Raw genomic sequence first — 24,934 nt, forward strand, 5'->3', positions numbered from 1 at the left:
CCAGGAAATGTCACGGATGGACTTATTGCACAGGTGACCACGCTTGGAGTCACTGAGCTCCTGAGAGTGACCCATTCTTTCACAAATGTCTGTAGAAGCAGTCTGCATGTCTAGGTGCTTGATTATACACCTGTGTCCATGGAGGGGATTGGAACACCTGAATCCAATGATTTGGAGGGCTGGCCCAATACTTTTGGCAATATAGTGTATATGCGTCAAGAAAAAGTTATGTATCTTCAAAAAAGGAAAACAGTCTGTATTGCAAAAAACAGCCAATAAAATTCTCCTTTTTATGAAGTGCAATCTGGAACCTGAATGGTTGCAAAGGGTACTACTGGCAACTGTTATACTGTCATACCTGACACCAATAACTGCATGCTAGATCACCTAGATGTCATGACGGATTATTCTGATTGGCTCATGATGTCACTGCGTGCTCACTGCAGCTGGCATTTAAATGATTATTTTGTGTTTTTCTGATCATTCACATTAGTCTGGGGTATTAGAGAGGAACACAAATATAATACAAAAAAGTGAAAACAAGAAGATTTTATTAAAAATGTGAAAGTGCATATATCCAGGTTTGTAAAATGCACAAAGGAAGCGTGCCGGGTACTGACACCACACATGGACAGCGATCACGGCTTTATTCCGACTTATTTGTATAGGTTTAGCAAGTCTCCCTCTGCTGGCAGCCGCATGATATTCATCACCAGAAACGGCTGAGAATATTTACTGTACTTGCCCTGTGGTAATCAGTCATGTGAAGGGAAATATGGAGCTGTACAGAGAGAAGCTGTTATCCTTATTTCTACTCATAATCCCTAAAGAGTAAGGAGTTTAGACTTCACTGGCTGCATGCTTATTGCATGTCAGTCACAGACTATGAATTTAAGCCAGGATCAAGGCGACAAGCCCAGAGGCTGCGCCTTTAAAAACAATTCATTAATGCCATCTTCTATATTTTTATTCCTATAAATTATCATTTCAGGTACTTATATAGTGTTGTCAATTACATATATATTGTACATTCACATCAGTCCCTAACCCTCAAGGGGTGTACAATCTAAGGTCCCTAACTCACATTCATACATACACATACTAGGGACAATTTAGACAGGAGCCAATTAACCTACCAGCATGTCTTTGGAGTGTGGGAGGAAACCAGAGTACCCAGAGGAAACCCACACAGGCAGAACATGCAAACTCCAGGCAGGTGGTGCTGTGGTTGGGATTTGAACCAATGACCCTAGTACTGGCAAGCAGAAGTTCTAACCACTTTGCCACTGTGCAAGTTTACTTTAAGGGACTTTGAATGCTTTCCAGCTTCTGGTAATTTAAAGAGAAGCAGTCAGGATTGGCCATTATAAGAAACAAAATCCCCACTGTTTAAGTGAACCCGTCCTTCTGTTCATAGGAGAGAAGATAGTATACCCAGTACTTACATGAATAGGGGAGCATATGACTTACCCTCCTTCCTCCCACATGACAGTGTTGGGGATCACATCAGTCTCTAACCCTCAAGGGGCATACAATCTAAGGTTCGAAACTTACATTCATATATACACATACCAGGGCCAATTTAAACAGGATCCAATTAACCTTCCAGCATGTCTTTGGAGGATGGGAGGAAACCGGAATACCCAGAGGAAACCCATGCAGGCACAGGGAGCACATGCAAACTCCAGGCAGGTGGTGCTGTGAGTTGGGATTTGAACCAATGACCCTATACTGCCAGGTGGAAGTGCTAACTATTTAGCCACTGTGCTGCCCAAATGATTAAAGGTGAACCCCGGATATGTATTTTATTCCGTAGTTACATTGGTCCACCTTGGACCACTGTAAGTATTATATGCATTAGCTGTGGGACTGCCGTGGAAGCAAAGAGTCACTGTAGTAAGTCACTGCTACTACAGTGATCCAGGTCCCATGTCGAGCTTCCGACATGCTGCATATTGAACTCAGGAGGTTGCCCACTCGGCACTGGCATCATTCTGAGAATGCCTGGTATTTTTTTTCAATGAATGCAAGGTGTGCTCTGATTGGACCAGGTGGAGATCATGACTTCATACTGCATGCTGGATGGACTGCAAGCAAACACCCTGGGAAACATCTCCTACAAGTCTGAGTCCCACTCCATCTACCTGTTAATATGCCCCCTCTACTCCTCCTTTTCATATTACTATCCTGTGTTCCCAAAATCTAATTTCTTTACCCCTCTGCTCCACCCCAAAACTTATACGTATCACCCTCACTGCTACCATCTCCCTACTACTGCTCTCATCACCTCCTGCTGATACTTTACTCTCCTGCTGACCCAAACACCAGGACTGGAAGGCATGTGCACTTGTGTACATCCCGCTCCCATGTTACTTTCCCCACCCTTCTTCTTTTCCTAACCTCTGGGGATATCTCCCCAAACCCTGGTCCTCCACTATCTCACCCCCACACCAGGCACCCTCTTTCCTTTGGGAATAGCCGCAATCCCCTCAATTTAATATCAGTCCCCGTGCTCCCAAAAACCCCCTCCCTTTTTAATGTGCACTCTGGAATGCCCGCTCTGTCTGCAATAAGCTCACCTCTGTCCATGACCTTTTTGTCTCCCGCTCCCTTAATCTACTAGCAATTACAGAAACCTGGCTTCAAGCATTAGAGTCTGCTTCTCCTGCAGCACTTTCCTATGGAGGCCTCCTCTGGACCCACTCACCCAGACCCAGTGGTCAGAAAGGAGGAGGGGTTTGTTTGCTTCTATCCTCACTGAGCACCTTTCAAGTCCTCCCTAACCCTCCCTCTCTATCCTTCTCTTCTTTTGAAACTCACTGCATTCAGCTGTTTTCTCCCATTTCTCTGAGGATTGCAGTGATCTATCGTCCTCCTGGACCGGTGTCCCGCTTTCTTGATGATTTCTCTGCTTGGCTACCCTACTTTCTCTCCTCTGAACTACCCACTATCATTCTTGGTGATTTTAACATCCCCATTAATGTCAACAACCCGGCTACATCCCAACTCAACCTAACTTCATCTTTTGTCTTACAACAATGGATACAGTCCTCCACTCACTGATGGGAATATATTAGACCTTGTTTTCTCCCATCGTTGCACTCCCTACAACCTCACAAACACCCCCTTTCCTCTCTCTGATCACAATCTCATCACCTTCACAGTGTCCTCATCTTCAAACACCTATCCCTCCAAGCAGCAAACAATTACCCGCAGAAACCTTCACAACTTGAACCTTGCTCCTTTCCACTCTGCAACTGACCAACTCTATGACAGAATCTCTCCCCTGCCCTGACCTGGACACTGCTGTCTACAACAGTTTGCTTTCAGCCACACCAGACTCACTTGCTCCTCTAACTACACAAACTATCAGGCCCCGACCATTACAACCTTGGCAGACTGACGACACCAGAAATCTTAAATGACATAGTCGTGCGCTGGAGCGATTGTGGCGTAAAACCAAATCTCAGCAAGAATTCACCCGATATAAATCTGCTTTCTTCACATACAATTCCTCCCTCCATGCTGCCAAACAAGCCTACTTTGTCACTCTTATCAACAGCTTGTCATCCAGTCCTCGTTGGCTCTTCTCTACTTTTAACTCTCTACTTTCTCCACCTTCACCTCCACCCAGTACCTCACTCACTGCTCACAAGATTGCAAATCATTTCAAAAACAAGATTGATGCAATTTGTAGGGACATCACCACTGCACAGACATTCATCCCACTTAGCATACCTTGTACTAGACCTCCCTCAACATTTTCCTCTTTTGACCTTGCTACTACTGAAGAGGTCACTGAGGTTTTCTCAGAAGCCCATCTCACTACCTGCCCCCTGGATCCTGTCCCCTCACAACTACTACGGTCAGCCTCTTCTTCTATCCTATGCTCTCTCACTCACATCTTCAATCTCTCTCTCTCTCTAACGGCGCCTTCCCCTCCCCTCTAAAGCATGCGCACATCACTCCCATACTTAAAAAGCCCTCCCTGGACCCCACCAACCTGAACAACTTAAGACCCATCTCCCTGCTGCCATTTACCTCTAAACTCCTAGAACGCTTAGTCTACAATCGCCTGAGCTCCTACCTCACCGACAACAACCTTCTTGACCCTTTACAGTCTGGCTTTCGCTCACTACAGAAACTGACCTACTAAAACTCACGAATGATCTACTAACTGCTAAAACCAATGGCCATTACTCCATATTCTTACTACTTAACCTCTCTGTGGCTTTTGATACTGTTGACCATCCCCTCCTCCTCAAAAAACTCCACTCTCTTGGCCTCCGAGACTCTGCTGTCTCCTGGTTCTCCTCCTACCTATCGCAGCGCTCCTTCAGCGTTACCCATAACTCTGGCTCCTCCTCTTCACTTCCTCTTTCTGTAGGGGTCCCTCAAGTTCCATCCTTGGACCCCTACTCTTCTCCATCTACAGCTCCTCCCTTGGTCACTTGATAAACTCCCATGGCTTTAAGTACCATCTCTATGCTGATGACACACAAATCTATCTTTCTACTCCTCACCTCACCCCTTCAGTCTCCTCTCGCATTACTAACCTAGTAAGCGACATATCGGCATGGATGTCACTCCACTTCCTCAAACTCAATCTTTCCAAAACTGAGCTCTTAATATTCCCTCCAGCCCGTGCTCCCTCCCCTGACTTCTCCATCAAGATCAATAACACAACTATCAGTCCCACCCCTCATGGTGCTAGGTATAATCCTAGACTCCCACCTGTCCTTTCAGCCCCAAATTCAATCGCTGTCCAAATCATGTAGACTTCACCTCCGCAACATCTCCAAGATACGCCCGTTCTTAACCTCGGAAACCACTAAACAACTTATTCACTCCCTTGTTATCCCCTCGCCTTGATTATTCTAACTCCCTCCTCATTGGCCTACCTCGTCGCAGGCTATCCCCTCTTCAGTCTATCATGAATGCTGCTGCCAGACTCATCCACCTTACTAACCGTTCCATATCTGCCATCCCTCTCTGCCAATCTCTCCACTGGCTTCCCATTGCCCAACGAATAAAATTCAAAACATTAACAATAACATATAAAGCCATTTATAACTCTGCCCCAAATTACATCACCAATCTTGTCTCCCAATATCACTAAAACCATACTCTCCGCTCCTCGCACGACCTCCTGCTCTCTAGCTCCCTTGTCTTCTCCTCCCATGCTTGTCTCCAGGACTTCTCCAGAGCTTCCCCCATCCTCTGGAACTCTCTACCCCAATTTATCAGACTATCACCTACTCCGCTCACTTTTAGGCGATCTCTGAAAACCTATCTCTTCAGGGAAGCCTATCCTGCCCTCAGCTAATAATGGAATCTTCTATTCCTCCTACTAGTCCATCCACAACAGTTACTACCTTTTGTACCAACAGACCCCCCCCTCTTAGATTGTAAGCTCTGAGGAGCAGGGCCCTCCTACCCCTCTTGTATTGAACTGTATTGTTGCTGTATTGTCTCCCATTATATTGTAAAGCGCTGAGCAAACTGTTGGCGCTATATAAATCCTGCATAATAATAATAATAATAACTTCATGGCTCCACCTCTCCACTTCTTCCAATAAGAGAATGTCTTGCATTCATTGGAAATAATGCAAGGCGTTCTTTGAACGGTGCCTGTGTCAAATGCACAACCTTCTGTGGTTACTATGCAGTTCAAAGCAGTGACAACTACTACAGTGAATATCCAGCTTCCATGGGGATCCCACCGGCACACTTACGAGCTGGACCAATATAACTATGCAATAAAATAGCATACCTGGAATTCAGCTTTAATGGTCTGGAATCTACTAGCTTACATTATATCTTATACTGATTCTTGAAACGGATCGTTGGAGGTTATTTAATAATATAAATATAGCTTACATGAAATAACTGACAAGGTGTAGTTTATCGTTTTAGCTTTTGGTTATATCTTACCATCCCAGCTACTGTATCACATCTAATAACGTTCCACAATGGCCGAGAGGGTGACCTCTACCCACATCTGACAAGGAAAGGTTAGAACATCTGTCAGATTTTATTTCTGTCCCCATTAACCCTCACCTCCTGTTCTGATGACCAGAACGCCTGTACAGAAAATTAGACAAAATTGAAAATGATACGAAGAGTATGTGAAATGGCTGCAGGCACTGCTTGGGTATTCTGACAGCCAGCACTCATGGCTGTTAGAATACAATAGCCAGAGGGGAGATTCGTCCAGTTATGCCGTTTGTGAAGGTGGAGGAATCTCATTTCTTTTGTTTATATTAAAAAAAATATTCTTACTTTTTGCTTCCTGCAATCTCACCTAGGTGAGAATGACGTGTCAAATACAACGTCTGCGCACATCTCATGAATGCACAGACACACTGCAAGTCTACAGGACTTGCCAAAGCAAAACCCTCCTACACATGTGCAGAGAGTAGTGGACCTCGGTCAGTATATGGGACCAGAAAGAGATGCATGGCATGCACAGATATGCCATGAAGCTCTGCACAGATACGCCATGAAGCTCTGCACAGATACGCCATGAAGCTCTGCACAGATACGCCATGAAGCTCTGCCAGGTCTATAGTACAAGTCTAAGCCGGCATGGGATATATGTCCAAGATGGTGGCACCAGAACAGAAGAGGGAAGAAGATCTTTGGGCTGACAGAAGGGCAATGCTGAACTCCAAGGACTAGTACTAGGGACTAGAAATATAATTTTAGGTAGCTCGGTTGAAGCTTCTGTTTATGAAAAGAAGACCACACAGTGGTCAAGTGACGTGGAGGAACGGTTGTTTGTTACTACCAAGCCAAGTGTTCCACAATCTAGCGCTTTGCAGTAGCAGACTTGGCTCAGTAGATGTGGAGGTTGAGTAATCCCAGATTGTCCTGGGACCACAACGGACTGAGGCATTGATCAGAGTACTCATACTAGGCAGTGCATGCAAGAGCCACCAACAGTGCTCTTATTAGCTGTGTGATAAGAGAGCCATTGCCTCTACCCTATCGTTGCTTAGCTTCCAGCATTCATTTGGTGGTGAACGAGGTTGTTCCACGGAGTGTCTTGCTGGGTCCTTCCTCCAGGTTTCTGTGGCCAGCTGGGAAAGTTCATGCATTTGATTCCATGTCTGGAATTCTGTGGTGTCAATTGGTGAAACTGTATCATTTGCTGTAGGCCCAGCGGAAGCGCTGTGGGCAGAGGGAAGGCTCTTCACATGACGTCATTTCAGGAAAAGGCGAATTTTTGGGTCTCCCAGCAGTAACCTTCAGGAAAGAGAAGAGTGACAGTGGTATAGTTTGTATTAGGTATAAAAATATTTCATGCATGGTGAAATGATTATCAGAGTATGGATTTTCAAAAGAGATGGCACAGTAGTAGCCTGCTTTCAGGCTTTTTCTCTGATTGAAACCTTAAAAGTAGATTTACTAAAACTGGTGCACCTATGCATAGGAACCAATCAGCTTCTAACCTCAGCCTGTTCAATTAAGCGTTGACAATAAAACCTGGAAGCTGATTGGTTACTATGCAGAGCTGCACTAGATTCTGTGTGCACCAATTTAAGTAAATCTCCCCCAATGAGTCTTAAAGCTCCAGCAGGTGGCTGGATGCTGCATCTGTCCCTCGCCGACTCTATGGGTGAGAATTGAGTGATCAGACACCACCACTTCTTGAAGACGCCACCAGGCAAACGTATGTCGAAGAAGCATGATGTTGTCATACCTGGGCTCCGGTGACGTCACGTCCGGCCGTAGCGAAAGTGAGGCTTGGAACGCACGTCGGCCATCTTGTTGACTATACAGGCAATACATGCTGATGCTGGCTTCATAGGCACTTCTACATGTGAGTGTTTAGAGTTTGTCTATGATTTTTGTTGCCTCAATAAATACTACACTTAGAACGGCTTAATCTCTTTTGATTCCTTTGAGTGGTATGGGAGGATGCCTTGGCTTATATAACACATTGCGATGTATGACCACCTGAATGGGGTCATATGGTCTGGTGAACGAGCCATTCGTTTGTTTTCTCACTGAGGTGTGGATGTATGGATCTTCTTGTCACCACTACTGAGCCCTGAAAAAAGGACCATTACACTTTATGTTATATACCACCATATATGTCTATTTGGCACGTGGTGGACGCACAAGGATTTCATATTAAATTATGGAGTCTATCTTCTCTGCCCCCCCCCCCCCCCAGTGCTCACTGGAGTCTATCTTCTCTGCCCCCCAGTGCTCACTGGAGTCTAGCTTCTCTGCCCCCTCCCCAGTGTTCACTGGAGTCTATCTTCTCTGCCCCCTCCCCAGTGTTCACTGGAGTCTAGCTTCTCTGCCCCCTCCCCAGTGTTTACTGGAGTCTATCTTCTCTGCCCCCCAGTGCTCACTGGAGTCTATCTTCTCTGCCCCCCAATGCTCACTGGAGCCTATCTTCTCTGCCCCCCCCCCCAGTGCTCACTGGAGTCTATCTTCTCTGCCCCACCCCCCAGTGCCCACTGGAGTCTATCTTCTCTGCCCCCCCCCCAATGCTCACTGGAGTCTTTCTTCTCTGCCCCCCAGTGCTCACTGGAGTCTATCTTCTCTGCCCCCCCCAGTGCTCACTGAAGTCTATCTTCTCTGCCCCCCCAGTGCTCACTGGAGTCTATCTTCTCTGCCCCCCCCCAGTGCTCACTGAAGTCTACACTCTCTGTCCCTACAGGGCTCACTGGAGTCTATTTTCTCTGCTCCCCCCAGGGCTCACTGGAGTCTATTTTCTCTGCTCCCCCCAGTGCTCACTGGAGTCTATGGTCTCTGCCCCCCCCCAGTGCTAACTGGAACGCTGGGCTGTGGAGGGGGAGGGAGTGGCTGGCTCAGGCTCTCGGCAGCTCACTGAGAGGCTGAGCCACATGTCGATTCAGACATCTGGATGGATCTTGACTTTAAAGTCGGGATCTTTCCCCAGCCTGGACCAGCTGAGTGACGTCAGCTGACTTTAGCCCGCTGTCGGCAGAAAACGAGTCACAGGAGTGCAGAACGAACTGCACCACTGTAATCCAAAGGAGAAGTACAGCCAAACGAGCTTCCGCTGTATTTTTCCTTTAATTTTACATAATAAAAAAATAAAATATGTACAAAACCTCTATATCCCTGTTTCCTCGCTCTACTACCTAGAAAAAATACTTGTCCATATTAACTTTACTATCATGTTTTATTTGGTTTTGCGCAGCCTAGACACAGAAGCTTTGTATCACCATATGCATAGTAGCAATTCACAAAGATTGGCACTCTATCCTTGCTGATACATTTGATGATCTGTATTCACAAGATTTGACAATTCAGTTTATTGCACAGCGTCTCTGGAATGTGGATATGTAAACGGTTTGTCAATTGTAGAACAGCTAAATAAAGAATAAAAAACCCTATACATCCCCTTTAACTATAGAGTATACTTCGAGGGTTCATTCAGGGCCCGTGGTCAGAAGGGGGCCCCATGAGATGCCCCTGGTACCATTCATAGACTTTTTTGGGTGTGGTTTGAGTGTGGGCAAGGACACAGGGGCCCCATGATCCCCTATTGCCCGGGGGCCCCATGAGTTGTCAGGCCGCCCCTGCACGTGAGTGCAATTTCGCATGCATGTTGACGCATTGTTTTGGGGTGTCAGTGTGCATTGAGTTGTCCATTTTATTTTCTACCGGCAATTAAACAAAATAATCTAAAAGGAACCAGTCAGGGGAACCTTAGATTTAGCAGGGGAAGAGAAAATCTAAGGTGGATGGGAACTATGGTGAGAAGGTTTCCCTGCTAGCTTCCCAGTGATGTAAGAATCTAGCCATATATTAAATCTCCCAGATTGTATCTATTACTAAAATATAACTTTTAGGTATACTGATGCCTTAGGGTTAATTTACTAAAACTGGGGAGTGCAAAATCTGGTGCAGCTCTGCATAGAAACCAATCAGCTTCCAGGTTATATTGCCAAAGCTTAATTGAAGAAGCTGAAGTTAGAAGCTGATTGGCTACCGTGCACAGATGCACCAGATTTTGCACTCTCCAGTTTTAGTAAATCAACCCCTATAGGTCTTGCAGTCCTGTATACATTTTCAGAGAAACACACAAAGAATGAAATTGTATTCTTACCTTATAATACCGCCAACTAACAGACCTCCAATCATAGGTCCCACCCAGTAAATCCAGTGATAGGCCCAGAAATGTGCTGCCACGGCAGGACCAAAGGCTCTGGCAGGGTTCATACATGCTCCAGATATGCTTCCTCTGTAATAGTGCAACAAGAGAGTGTAAAGTATCTACCAGATGCAGTAAAGAGGAAAATGTAAAGTAACCCTATGACTAACCTATGTCATTCAGATTAGGCATATAAAATCAAAATGCACAAGCGACAGTTACTTTATCCCAGGTTCACATATTTTGCGCCGGCACGAGAGCCCATTCATTTGAATGGACTCCCGTGCCTGTGACACGCAGGGAAGAAGTTCCTGCACTTCTTCTGAAAATGCAGCCCACATGGGAACCTCAGTTCCCAGTACGGTTGCGTTTTCCAGTGCGGGCGGCGCGCCATTAGAACTAATGGTACCAGCCCGCAAGTCCGCATTTCTCTGTGCGGGTGGTGTGGCTGCACAGATTTTCGTGCGGATCCACAGTCGCACCACCCGCACATATGTGAACCAAGCTTTAGGAGCCCATTCACATCCTTCAGTTGCATTCTGGTGCCTTAATGAATGCACATACATGTGCATTGTGGCTCCTGCTAATGTGCTTTGCACTAAGGCAGTCTATTCATTTGGATGGGCTGTCTGTGCTTTAGAACACAGGTACAAACGGATTTGCTCATTTTTTTCTCACCCAGTGCATCACAGCACACTTAGCCCGGGTTCACATATATGCGGTGCGGCATGTGATTCAAACAGGAACCGCAAATCACAAGCGATTTGTGTGCGGTGCGATTGGAGCCATACATTTTGTATGGCTCTAATTGCACTGCAGCCACACCAAAAACGTGTAGGACCCTTTTTTGGGTCCGCATTAGAATCGGATCGCATGGGTATTCACACCTATGCAATCCGATTCTGCACATCGCACCGCGTTTTGCGGACCGCTTTTGAGGTGATGTTAACTTAACATACACACCCGCATCGGCTTGCATGAATGGGGTGCGATTCTGATGCGGTGTGGAATTCGCACAGAAAACACTGCGAATTCCGCACCACATCAGTGTGAACCAGGGCCTACTGTGCATTGTAATTAACTGCAGTGCAGGTGTGATGTATTAGTACGTTGGGATGTCAACACAATGCACAGTGGTAAGCATGTTGCCTTAACACAGTGCTTCTCAATTATTTTCTGTCATGCCCCCCCTAGGAAGAAGAAAACATTTTGCGCCCCCCGCGCGACTGTAAATAGTATCATTTGTCTATAAAATTGTTAAGTACACCTCTGCATAACACTGTATCCTTATTAACGTATAAGAGAATAAAAAAAGAAAGAAATGTGGATCAATTTACAACAAAGAATAGCTTTATTAACTGTAGCAGAAAAGATTTAAAGTGCATTAGAAATTCAAAAAAAATTAAATCCTTAATTAAACTATAAACATTTTTTGATTGGACATGTCAAACCATATGATACTGAAAAAATACATAAAATCAATAAATAATAATGAATTCAAACCGATCACCAACATTTACTTAGGACCTAATCATTGGCGCCCCATCATTGGTGTCAGTGGGAGGAATAGTGCCTCATTATTGGTGTCAGTGGGAGGAATAGCGTCCCATCATTGGTGTCAGTGGGAGGAATAGTGTCCCAACATTGGTGTCAGTGGGAGGAATAGCGCCCCATCATTGGTGTCAGTGGGAGGAATAGCGCCCCATCATTGGTGTCAGTGGGAGGAATAGTGTCCCAACATTGGTGTCAGTGGGAGGAATAGTGTCCCAACATTGGTGTCAGAGGGAGGAATAGTACCCTGTCAGTGGGGAGAGGAATAGTGCCCCATCGTTGGTGTCAGTGGGGGGGGGGAATAGTGCCCCATCGTTTATGTCAGTGGGAGGAATAGTGCCCCATCGTTGGTGTCAGTGGGGGGGGGGAGGAATAGTGCCCCATCGTTTATGTCAGTGGGAGGAATAGTGCCCCATCGTTGGTGTCAGTGGGAGGAATAATGCCCCATCATTAGTATCAGTGACACCAATGATGCGGCACTATTCCTCCCACTGACACCAATGACACTTGCTGACCCCTGTTGCAGTATGGTGCTGCTGCAGCCAGCATATGTGGTTGCAGCAGCACCTCTGCACTGCACACTTACCGGCTTTTCCCTCACTCGATTTTCGCGGGTCCGCTCGGCTCCGCCTCCTCGCCCGTGATTGACCGCCTGTGTACCTTTCCTGAGCTACAGTTCTGGCGGCCAATCACCGGTGAGGAGGCGGAGCCGAGCGGCAGGAGTGAGGGAGTGGCCGGAGTGACGGAAGGAGCAGCGCTTCCTGGATGGATCATCGTGGGAGCCAGGTAAGAGACAGCAGCCCTATGCCCACCCCTGTACTTGGTGTCCCTTCTGTCGGAAGGGGGGGGACGGCGACGCGCCCCCCTTGACGGAGCCTCGCGCCGCCCCTGGGGGGCGCACCCCACTATTTGAGAAGCACTGCCTTAACACAAGGTAAAATGTGCATTACTGCAACCCAGTTGTGAATGGGCCCCAAGAGAAAAATGCATTTGAAGATGATCAGTAGACCCCAAGCAGCTTAAGTTATATGCATTTTTGTTTTTTGGTCAAATAGGTCTTTCCCACCTTCAAAGTCTCCCCATTGTTCGCAGAGGCAACCCCATCCTAGGATTAGCAGTAGGTTTGGTTTGGGCAATGGAAAGGGGAGGGGCCAAGTTTGACTTTTACCGGAAAAGTCAATATTGGCATATCATTCCCCTGCCTATATCTCTAGTCTAGTGATTGCTTTAAAATAAACCTTTCACTGTTTTCACCGAAGGTCATCAAAAAGCTTTTTTGTACCCTTAAAGTGCTAATCTAAAGCCTAAACATTGTTTACCTTAATGCATTCCTTGTATTAAGGTAAACAATGTTTAGGTTAAAGTATCTCCCCCTCACCCTCCAATACCTACCTGAGCCCTCACTTGATCTAGCACTTTGCCCATCTGTAGCAGCTCTTTCCTCTTCTCCCCGCTCTCACAGGCTTGGCTGAGAGCAGCAGGAGATATTGGCACCTGTTGCTGTCAGTCAAATCCTTTGGCAAGGGGGCAGGGCCGAGCCTTGCTGTCTGTGTCAATTGACACAAACAGCAGGGCTCGTGATTGAGCATGCAAGTGTGCCACAATAGAAAGCAGCTTCTTATGATGACTCACGGAAAAGAGGAGAAACCAGGAGCACCAACATGGGACCCAGGAAAAGGACTACTGGGGCCACATTCCATTGTACAGGGAAGGTAAGTATAAACATGTTTTTTTATTTTTAATACAATTTAAGACTTTACAATCACTTTAATTGATAAATTAATTTAATACATTATTGGTTAAAAAATATTGCTCTAAATTTCTCTTTTTCTCCACCAACTATGCTATAAACCTATACTTTGTTTATGGCAGCTGAAATGGCAACAGGTCACGTGATACTGAAATCTAACATTGGTTGTTCTCACAGCACAATTTTTTCATGGCACATTGTATGCTGTGGCCACATTTTTTAATATATAACGGCATATATTTGGTTTACAGCATTAACTTACTTGGCATAAAAGTATTAGCAGCAATGGGGCCATGGCCATTGTACAGCCAATGTGGTGGACCAATGCACTTAAAGTCTATGTGAGCCCTTACCTTGCAAAACAATCCATTCAGTTTAACATAGAAATGAAAGAGAAAACATTTGTGCATAGATTGCTAAAAAAATTATTATTACATTTTTTTCTCTCTTTTTTTTTTATAAGTGATCACATGACCTCTGTTCTCAGCTGCATAGGGGGCATGGAGAGGTGGGGGTGGAGAAACTGCAATGCACTGATCTTCCCAGTGATTAGCAGAGGGATGTGTTGACACAGTGGCGGAACACCAGGGCCCATTTGCAAGTTGGACCTTTGCGACCCTGGAAGTTCCGCCACTGATAGGAAATCAGGTTCACTGGCAGGATCACCAGGGTTTTCACACACAGGAAGCATTACAAAAAGTACAGGATACTTTTTAACACAAGAACATGGCACGACAGGCAGTATCAGGAATATGAAATGTTGGAGTAACATACTCTTTAGGCGCCAGAATACTGTTACAAACGTCTGTTCATGGGGGGGGGGTTCTAACACTGCACTACTTATCTAAGGGAAGAATAACAGAACATGTTTTCTAATCTGCTTGTATCTCACAAGGGCTTTGAATGTGCAGGGACATAAAACTGTTGCTCAATTTAGCCAAAATTTGATGTTTTAGGATCAGAGGTTATGAGTTCATGTAATACAAAGGTCTGCCTAAACAAACCATTTCATGTTATATTAATTTAAAATTTAGGTTACCGTATATACTCGAGTATAAGCCGACCCGAATATAAGCCGAGGTACCTAATTTTACCACAAAAAACTGGGAAAAACTATTGACTCGAGTATAAGCCGAGGGGGGAGGAATAGTGCCCCATCGTTGGTGTCAGTGGGGGGAGGAATAGTGCCCCATCGTTGGTGTCAGTGGGGGGAGGAATAGTGCCCCATCGTTGGTGTCAGTGGGGGGAGGAATAGTGCCCCATTGTTGGTGTCAGTGGGGGGAGGAATAGTGCCCCATCGTTGGTGTCAGTGGAGGGAGGAATAGTGCCCCATCGTTGGTGTCAGTGGGGGGAGGAATAGTGCTCCATCGTTGGTGTCAGTGGGGGGAGGAATAGTGCTCCATCATTGGTGTCAGTGGGGGGAGGAATAGTGCCCCTGCTCCAGCCTGGGCTCGCTCGCTCTCTCCCTCTCCCATGGTACACACTTACCGGTCAGATGTCTTCCTTCTCCGGCCGCTCTCCTCCTCTTCACTCGCTCGATCTTCGCGGTGCCGCTCGGCTCCTCCTCTCCAAGCTCCACCTCCTCGCCAGTGATTGGGCGCCTGTGTGCCTCTCCTGAGCTGCAGTTCCGGCAGCCAATCACCGGCGGGGATTGATCCCGGGGGTGTGTCCAGATGACAGGGACGGCATGTCATGCCGCCCCTGCTAGACATCTGCAGACGTTGACTCGAGTATAAGCCGAGGGGGCCGTTTTTCAGCACAAAAAATGTGCTGAAAAACTCGGCTTATACTCGAGTATATACGGTACATTGAGGGTATGAGTTGGGGTTAGAATCCTTTATTATAATAATAATAATAATAATAGAATGAGGATTAGAGATTAGAAGACAAAAATGGTTTAGGTTTAGTGTGAAGTCTAGTGGTGCCTCGTTTTGTTTATTATGTTCTTTAAAGGTCTAAGTACTTACAGACTTAGATCAGAGGGTAGGGGCTGACGATCCTTTTATGACTTAAGGTAGAACTAAAGGCAAAACTTTTTTTTTATTTTTTGATGGAGTAAGGGGGGGGGGGGGGGTTATACCCCTGACAGTTTGTTTGTGTCCCATTAGGTGGATTTCCCTTCATTTCCTGTCCCATGGCTAAAACAGAAAATCAAACTGCATCCAAAAATGGCATTTCACTCTTGTAAAGTCAGTAAAGGTTTCAGAATAAGTGTTTCTCTTACCCTGCTAAGATGTCTGTTGCCACAGTGAAGCCAATACAGAAGGGAGCCAGGGCAGTAGAAGTCTTCCTATTAATGGCCCCCATACAGACAGCCAACACCAAGAAGAATGTCATGACTATTTCAGCTCCAATGGCTCGGGCAACTTGGGCATCCATGGTCACCAAATTGAAAGCTGCTCCAGCTGATTTCTCATAGTCTTCTTCTGGAGTCAAGGCCTGAAAACAATGAAAATCGGTGAGTATCTTACATTTTATGAAAGTACAACAAATAGTAATTCCATATCCAGCTATGTATCCTAAACACCCAACACAACATCCCCAGCTCTTATGCAGCTGAGATCAGAGGGAATAGGATCAGTTAGAAAATAGAAAAAAAAAGGTGTTTATAATGTTTTTATATCTCTACACATATGTTCTTCCTTTCATTTCTATTTTAAACTGAATTGGATGCTTTCCAAGATGAGGGATTACAATCACTTTAAGGACCTCTTATCACTGGAGACTAGGCAAAAAGGAAGAGAGTAAGCCCAGCACCCTTTGATAATGTGCATCGCATGAAACGCGTCAGGGGGGCTACAGTATCCGGACGTCTGACCACCGCTGGTGGCCATCCTGAACGGTATCTGAACCTGTTCAAAGGGACCCCAGATGGTGACACGTTTGAGACTCGTGGAGTACCTACCCTGAGTTGTGATTGGAGGGTGTATGATCCTGACCTTACCTTGGCAGTAGATGACCGCTACCTGATGAAACAGGATAATTTCACATGCGTATTTTTGACGCACTTCTGGTGAGTGCGCATTTTTTACCCCAGGTTCACTGTGTGGTACACTGGAACTCTGCCCCACGCACTCATTAGGATCTGCTGGATCCCCACGTTGGCCCTCATTTATCTTGGGACTTTTTACTCACTCAAGTTCACCTCAGTGTGATCCGATACTCTGCACTTTATTTTATGCTATATTATGTTGTCCTTATTTATGCTATTTTAGCGCTGCACCTTTATATGTATCATGCATTAAATAGTGAAGCGCTCCCACGTTATCTAAAAGAATTCCCTCTGTGTATAACTTAATTCCCTACTGAACTTAAAAATAATCAATATTGTATGGTGATAAAAAACATATGAGCTAAAATACATAAACACCTCTCATATATATCAATTAATCTTGCCTCTTAATAAATCTGTGATGAAAAAATGACAATTAAAAAAATTCATGATAAATCCTCAACTATCAGTGATACATCAATAAACATAATAATACTAATAACATAATGAATTGTGACAAATCGTGATGATTGTGATGAACCTATACATCAAAAACCAGTGATTCTGTAACACATAATATAATACATATATCCCGAAAAAATAATAATAGACTACTACTTAATACTGTGATAAATAAATGAACTCAGTGTCCAAAGTAAACTCGAAAAAGTCCATGCAAAAATTTGTGAAAAACACTCTGTGATCTCCACTTCTAGTGCTCAAAAAGGAATCCTACAAAGGCAGCAATGCCTGCTCACCTCCCCTCCTCGACCCACACAGGGCCACAAGGCAAAAAACTCTCCTCACAGGCAATCTTTTCCTCCAAGCAACTCAGCAAGGGACCTCTGGACTTCCACTCCACCTCCTCTCACCTCGTCATATAGGGCACAAACAAAAGCTTCCCATAGTATAATACCGTTTATTTAGAAGTAATTTGACATAACAAACTCGTTTCCACTCACATGTAGTCTTTGAATACAGCGCTTTCCACCTCACATCATGGGTGTATTCTCATTCACATACAGGGAGGGAAACAAATATGGCCGCTGCGTCCGGACAAGCGTCCCCACGTGACCGGAAGTGACGTAATCTCGAACTGGGAATGGCGTTCCGACGCGTTGCGTCACGTGCGTCGTGACTTCACTTCCGGTCACGTGGGGACGCTTGTCCGGACGCAGCGGCCATATTTGTTTCCCTCCCTGTATGTGAATGAGAATACACCCATGATGTGAGGTGGAAAGCGCTGTATTCAAAGACTACATGTGAGTGGAAACGAGTTTGTTATGTCAAATTACTTCTAAATAAACGGTATTATACTATGGGAAGCTTTTGTTTGTGCCCTATATGACGAGGTGAGAGGAGGTGGAGTGGAAGTCCAGAGGTCCCTTGCTGAGTTGCTTGGAGGAAAAGATTGCCTGTGAGGAGAGTTTTTTGCCTTGTGGCCCTGTGTGGGTCGAGGAGGGGAGGTGAGCAGGCATTGCTGCCTTTGTAGGATTCCTTTTTGAGCACTAGAAGTGGAGATCACAGAGTGTTTTTCACAAATTTTTGCATGGACTTTTTCGAGTTTACTTTGGACACTGAGTTCATTTATTTATCACAGTATTAAGTAGTAGTCTATTATTATTTTTTCGGGATATATGTATTATATTATGTGTTACAGAATCACTGGTTTTTGATGTATAGGTTCATCACAATCATCACGATTTGTCACAATTCATTATGTTATTAGTATTATTATGTTTATTGATGTATCACTGATAGTTGAGGATTTATCATGAATTTTTTTAATTGTCATTTTTTCATCACAGATTTATTAAGAGGCAAGATTAATTGATATATATGAGAGGTGTTTATGTATTTTAGCTCATGTTTTTTATCACCATACAATATTGATTATTTTTAAGTTCAGTAGGGAATTAAGTTATACACAGAGGGAATTCTTTTAGATAACGTGGGAGCGCTTCACTATTTAATGCATGTTATTTATGACTTATTGGTTGAGGTTGAGTGATTGCAGCTAGTAGTTAGGGACCTACCCATACCAAGCGCAGGAGGATACCCCCCTAGTTTATATGTATATGTATTCTGTTGGAAGGTTCGTTCTTGATTGCCTTTTTTGATGTTCTAGCAGCTATCTTTTATATAGTTTTAGATAGCGCTCGCATATTACCTCTTTACTATAAAAAGGAAGAGGACCCTGTAGCAGCATGAGACTGCTTTGAAGACTTTAGGTATAAAAAAAAGCAAAAAATACACACGGCAGGGGGAGGACCAAAGGGCACAGGACAGAAAACTCTAAAGCAGGGACGGACTGACCATTTGGAAACTCAGGCACTGCCCGAGGGCCCGGGGTCAGTAGGGGGCCCCATGAGATGCCCCTGGTACCTTTTTCATAGGCTTTTTTGAGTTTGGGCAAGGACACAGGGGCCCCATGATCCCCTATTGCCCGGGGGCCCCATGAGTTGTCAGTCTGCCCCTGCTCTAAAGTTACACTTAAAAAATACACTAAAGTCTAGATAATGCAATAAAGGAAACACATTTTCAGCCTATCCTACTTTCCTTTTCAGCAAAATATTGTATTTACATACAGGTATTCATTAAGTTTTGAAGTGACTGTGTCCCCATTACCTTGGCCAGAGCTGCTCCAATCATTCCACCACAAAGCTGGCAGATCCAGTATGGCACTACTAGGACAAGGTTAAGTCCTCCAATTATCCAGGCACCCAGAGATACAGCTGGGTTAAAGTGTCCACCACTGAAACAATACAGAATAGGTTAATACAGTCTGAATGACACATACATCCTTTATAGATAAGATAGACCATTTTTAATTTGCTACCTCCATAGTTACGAATCTTTATTTTCTATACACCTTAAATGAAATACATGTGTAATTACAACACTTACTTTGGGTAGGTCCAAATGGCTTTTTTCTAACAAGTATTCGGCTTTAGGGCAATCTATGGATCTCGTTCTGCATGACAAGTCTCAGTTTTGCTACCACCCTCCCTCTTCCACAAAACTGGAACATTTTTCATCTTAGTGACCAAAAAATGCTAAAAATGCATCCTACGCAATTCCTCTTCCCTGCCTCTTCTACTCCCAAGGATCTAATACAAACATTACATTAACTGATGATCATAGATAAAAACAATGGCTCCAAACATCAGCAAACCCACCCACAAAGATTCTTTTCTACCAGGACTCCTTTTCTAAAACACATATTCTCCCAACTCCGAAAGGAGAAAATTCTTCATTTTTTTTAATCCTCCCTGTGGTGCCACATGGATCCACAGCAAACTTCGCATTGCTGACCTACTGATCCTTGCCAGCTCAGTGGCCACTAACCCTATAATCCATTAGACATGTTCCACAATCTTTCTACCTGAAACTGAAGCCTTATCCTACCTACTCATAACTCCAACTCCTACAGTACATAATACAATGAGGTTACTTGACTTCCTCTTCATTGCCCCACCCCTCAAAACTTAAAGTCGATGGTTATATTTTGTATCCAGAATGTGTTAACTATATTTATATCACAAAATACGGAAAAATGGAAAAAATTAAAAAGGTTACTAAAATGATAAAGAAATAGCATAAACTATGTATACCAATTTTGTAACATTTGTACAAAATTTTCAGTTATGTTATTCATGTCAAAGTCACTGTGTATCATTTGACCTGTACGACTCAATAAATATTTAAAATGAAAATGTGTCATAAATATGATTATCAAATTCAAACTCCAGTCAAAAATTTAGATTTTTAGTAATGGATAGAGTGTTGGAGGGTTAAAGTCAACTTCTAATGTTGTCTGTATTCCCTTTGGGGAGCTGTCTCCTCGCTTCCCGCCCAGGTGATGGATGTCAGAGAGAACAGGTAGTGAGGGGAAATCATTGGAGTCGGGATACAGACAGCATTTATAGCACAATCTAACAGAACCATTTCTTTAACAGGGGCACAGAAAGCATTTAAAACCTGACAGGTTCTAACCCCTTCCTTACACTACCCAAAGATAAAGAATGTTTTTTGGCTGGAGTGCAGCTTTAAAATAATATAAAGAAGTATAAAACAAGAATGAGCCAAGGAATGGCCTACCACGCAAAACACCACACTCAAAATATTGTATTAAAGGTCCAATAGGCCATTTGCCTCAATCCTACCAGTCAAGAGGGTCTACCAACAAACTAAGCCCAAAAACTTTAGGTTAAGGTGTTGTGAAGGAACTAGGGATGCATGGATACCAATATCGGTGTTGGTGCAGATACCGAGTATTTTCACGAGTACTCATGCAAATGCTCCCGAAAACGATACTTTTAGGTGCGATTTGCATCCATACAAAATGTATGAAGCAAATCACACTACAAAGAATAGCATGCAATTTGAACAGGAATGGTGCGATTGCAGGGAACCTCCCTGCACCGATCCCATGCTGTCACACAAGGAAAAGCCATTTCACAGGTCGGCCTGATTTTATATATTACAGGTACTTATTTAGCGCCGTCAGTTTATGTAGCACTTTACATATATATTGTACATTCACGTCAGTCCCTAACCCTAAAGGGGCGTACAATCTAAGGTCCCTAACTTACATTCATACATACACATACTAGGGCCAATTTTAGACAGGATTCAATGAACCTACCAGCATGTATTTGGAATGTAGGAGGAAACTGGAGTAACCAGAGAAAACCCATGCAGGCACAGGGAGAACACGCAAACTCCAGGCAGGTGGCTCTGTGGTTGAGATTCAAACCAACGACCCTAGTACTGCCAGGTGGAAGTGCTAACCATGTAGCCACTGTGCTTTCTCTCCTTTACTTGCAGGGATGACAGTATGGTTTAGATGGCTTCTGATTGGCCAGCACCGCAATGGTGCTGACCAATTAGAAGCCGTCTTGCCCGTGCTTGTCATCCCTGCTAGGAGAGGAGAGAAACCCATGGGGATTTCAAATCCCCAGACCTGTGAAATGGCTTTTCCTAGTGTGATAGCATTGGATCTGTGCAGGGAGGGTTCCTGCACTGCTCCTGTGTGAACTCTGCATGCGATATTCTTTGTGGTGCAATTTGCATTCATAAATTTTCTATGGATGCAAATTGCACCACAAAGTATCGGTACTCGCTGATAATAAACGCTTATTGGTGCATCCCTAGAAGGATCTGATACTTCAGTCACTTGGTGGAAGACAAGAAGCTCCTTGTTTTAAAGAGTAAAAATCTCATATTTCATTTTAGAAGATACAATGTGATTCTCGGTATTACTATTGCATTAGAAGAACACAAAATATGTTACTCTACCTATCTGAGAAACCGAACACTGAATTCCAGGATAAGAAAATATTTCCCAAATAGAAGAGGCGTGTGTATCACTGGAATATTCCTGTTACTAATTCTTTCAGATCTGTGCAGTGATCCAGTGTAAACATTGCACAGGAGCTTCCTGTGATAAAGACCAGTCATTGCTGTTCTCTCTCCTTGTGCAGGGTGACTGGTCTTGTCTCCGCCCTATCCTGTAGTTTTCTGCAGACAGCCTGTAGTGGGTGGAGCCTGCTGGGTTCCCCCCCCAGCTCCCACAGATGATATCTGGGTTTGCAAAGGCACTTAGTGCACACAAAGCGGATTTATATCTTCTGTGGCGTTTGAGGAATATATTTAAATGAGAGTTGTGCCTGGAGTTCAGCTTTGAATCAATGCCAGGCTTCTATAAGTCGGTTTAAATTTTAGCTGTTTACATTTTAAGAGTTATGAGGTCTTCATGTGTTGTGGCCACATGTATGTATGAAAGAAAGCCAGTACTGCCCACCTTAGCCAAATGGAAGTTCTGCTTATTTCTTTCATCTAATCACGTGCAAGCAAAAAAAAAGCTGTTTTTTTTTTAATTTTCTTTTCATGTTCCCCTCAGATCTAGACAAAAAATTTTGTTTTTTTTCCACATGCAGACGAGTGATGGTGATGTGGCATTTATCATGGCAGGTATCCTGATGGTGACAAAAGTGCACCATGCTTACTTAGTGGGGTTGATTTACTAAAGGCAAACAGGCTGTGCACTGCGAGGCAACTGAAGGTGCAGTTGCTCTAGATCTGAGTGGAACATGCAAAGAATATAAAAAAAAAACATCTTTTTTTTGCTTGCACATATTGGATGAAAGAAATAAGCAGAGCTTCCCTCAGAACTAAAGCAACTGTACTTGCAGTGCACAGCCTATTTGCCTTTAGTAGATCAACCACAATGTGTGTTAAAATGGCCTCCATAAGAAGCCTGTTTGACGAGGTGACAACGCAAGAATACAATTAGGAGTCAAGCAAAAAGTGTTTATATGTGACGGGAGTGACTTTTGGGGGTGGGGGGACCCTTGTCTCAGCTCCTCATGTCCCTCTTATGTGTAATCCACCCTGTGCCTGTTAGGGGTACAGGGTGGTCTGTCCTGATATTGTGTAGACAGGTATAGGTTGGGTGTGGGGGTTGTCCATTGTTCACTGCCATGTGGTTGTCCCATTGCTCTATTGTGTCTTGCTTGCCAGCAAACTATTATGGGATGTATGTGTTCCTGTATTGTCTACTGCCAAGTGGTGTATCCCTTTGTTCTATTGTGTGTCTTGGTTTGGTGGGGGGGTGTTTCCGGCAGCCCTTCGCCCTGCTGGGAGGGCCTGCTGCTGTGTTTCCTGTTCCTGGTTGTATTTCCCTGCCCTGTGTATATATCTTGTGTTTGTGTTAAAATAAAGCAGTTCACTTCCTGTCTTAAGAAGAGTCTGGTGCTGTCTATTTCCTATATGGTCAGCGGTGGGGTCCGTGGATGGTGTTCGGACAGGGAAGCGAGAGTCTAACGGAAATACCCTAGGTACAGTCAGGGTCCGGTTCCGTTACATTACATTATATATAATGCAAGTGCTTGTGAGCTACTATGGTGTATAAAAAATTATTTTATTCTATTAACCAATAAATAATATTTTTGTGGCTTGTCTACATTATACACATACTCATATTGTCTACATTATACACATATTCATGTGTGGCTCTAATCAATATAATTAAAATATATTGCGCTCCACTGATAATCCCAATTATATTTATAACCTTTTGTGATCAAATATATCAATCATATATTGATTTTTCCAATTAACAAAATTGTGATATGAAAAAGATTTCCATAAACCTTAAAAGTACAGTGTAAAATTCTCTGATTTCAAAAATTATTATACTGATCAATTTTAAACAAATAAAATATTAATTTAATCCAAATAAAATACGAACAAAAGTCCACTTTGTGATAATATTGCAAAAAGTGCTCCTTCTCTATGCGCTCACCTTAATTTTTTGACCAAACCGTTAAGTGAGGTCAAAAGAGCTTGTGTCCTTTATATGGACTAGTAGGTATTTTTCAAACTGTATCCTTATCCCAGACAGATGGATGGATAGATGAGTGGAATAATATGCTTTTTCCACAGCTGTTTTGACCTCACTTAACAGTTTGATCAAAAAATTAAGGTGAGCATAGAGGCATAGAGGAGAAGGAGCACTTTTTGCAATATTATCATGAAGTGGACTTTTGTTCATATTCTATTTGGAATAAATTAATATTTACTTTATTTGATTATATTTGAACAGTATAATAATTTTTGAAATCAAGCAAAAAGTGTTGTCACCTTAAAACAGGAAGTGCCCCAACAAGGACCTTCATGACAGATTTTTCAAGTTTTTTTTTTCTTGTGAAAGCTGCAGATTTAAAAAATATTGTACACTACTTTGAAATTATGTTAGCATGTTAAAGCTCTGTTGATTGGAATTATATTTACGATAAAACTGAGCTAGCAAGTGAAAAGCAGGCAAGCAGAGGTACTACTTTTTTACTCTTCCTGAGTGCCCCGGAGCCCCTTGATACACTCATTATGAAAATATCATTTTAAGCTCTGGTTAGAGGAGTGTGGGGGTTCAGGGCTACGTTTTGAAGCTGTAGCTGGAAGCAACCAACTTCAGACAGAATGCCTCAGGTTTTGGGGTCCTTGAGGCACTCGGGATGATCAAACAGATATGGGTAGGCAAGGACTGATGAGCTCATCATGCCTCGGCTCATCTTTAGCTCTTCACTGCCAGTACAGGCTTGCTTTTAAAAAGTGGCTGCAACCTCTACTTAAAATGTTGGCATGCTAGGTTCAGGTCTGTGTAACCTGACCACCGGTGACCTATCCAAAAAAATAAAAAATAAAAGAAACCTAGAGGTCACCCTGCTTTATGGATTACGTGGATAGAGTAAGCATGCAGCGAAGCTATCAGTGTGCATCTTTACCTAATCCAAACCTACGGGTGAATTGCCTTGCCTTTTGCCATGATATTTGCTAGAGACACACCCTGTAAAAATCCCTCTAACCTGCTATACTCCATCAAGCTTAGTCAGGTGTATGTGTTTGTATACGCAGAGTAAATGACTAGATAGTAGGTTTTGACAATGGAAAGGCAATATTATCACTTCTTATCTAAGTCATGGCTCACCAGCATAAC

The 24,934-nt window shown here is 43.8% G+C and overlaps 1 protein-coding gene across 1 annotated transcript in view; it reads right to left on the bottom strand.

Moving 5' to 3' along the window:
* Positions 1-534: 534 nt before the first annotated feature.
* The window catches only part of AQP8 (aquaporin 8), a 40,130-nt gene continuing 15,730 nt past the window's right edge, over positions 535-24,934 (bottom strand). The window contains exons 3-6 of the mRNA XM_089682411.1: positions 19,063-19,189; positions 15,667-15,881; positions 10,097-10,231; positions 535-7,248 (exon numbers count right to left, since the gene is read on the bottom strand). Of these exons, the coding sequence (XP_089538537.1) occupies positions 7,206-7,248; positions 10,097-10,231; positions 15,667-15,881; positions 19,063-19,189 (520 nt within the window). The 3' untranslated portion in view covers positions 535-7,205. The remainder of the gene's footprint in view (positions 7,249-10,096; positions 10,232-15,666; positions 15,882-19,062; positions 19,190-24,934) is intronic.

This window comes from Staurois parvus, unplaced genomic scaffold (genome assembly GCF_062004578.1).
Source record: "Staurois parvus isolate SC_StPar_1 unplaced genomic scaffold, SC_StPar_1.0 ptg000289l, whole genome shotgun sequence".
Classification (NCBI taxonomy): domain Eukaryota; kingdom Metazoa; phylum Chordata; class Amphibia; order Anura; family Ranidae; genus Staurois; species Staurois parvus.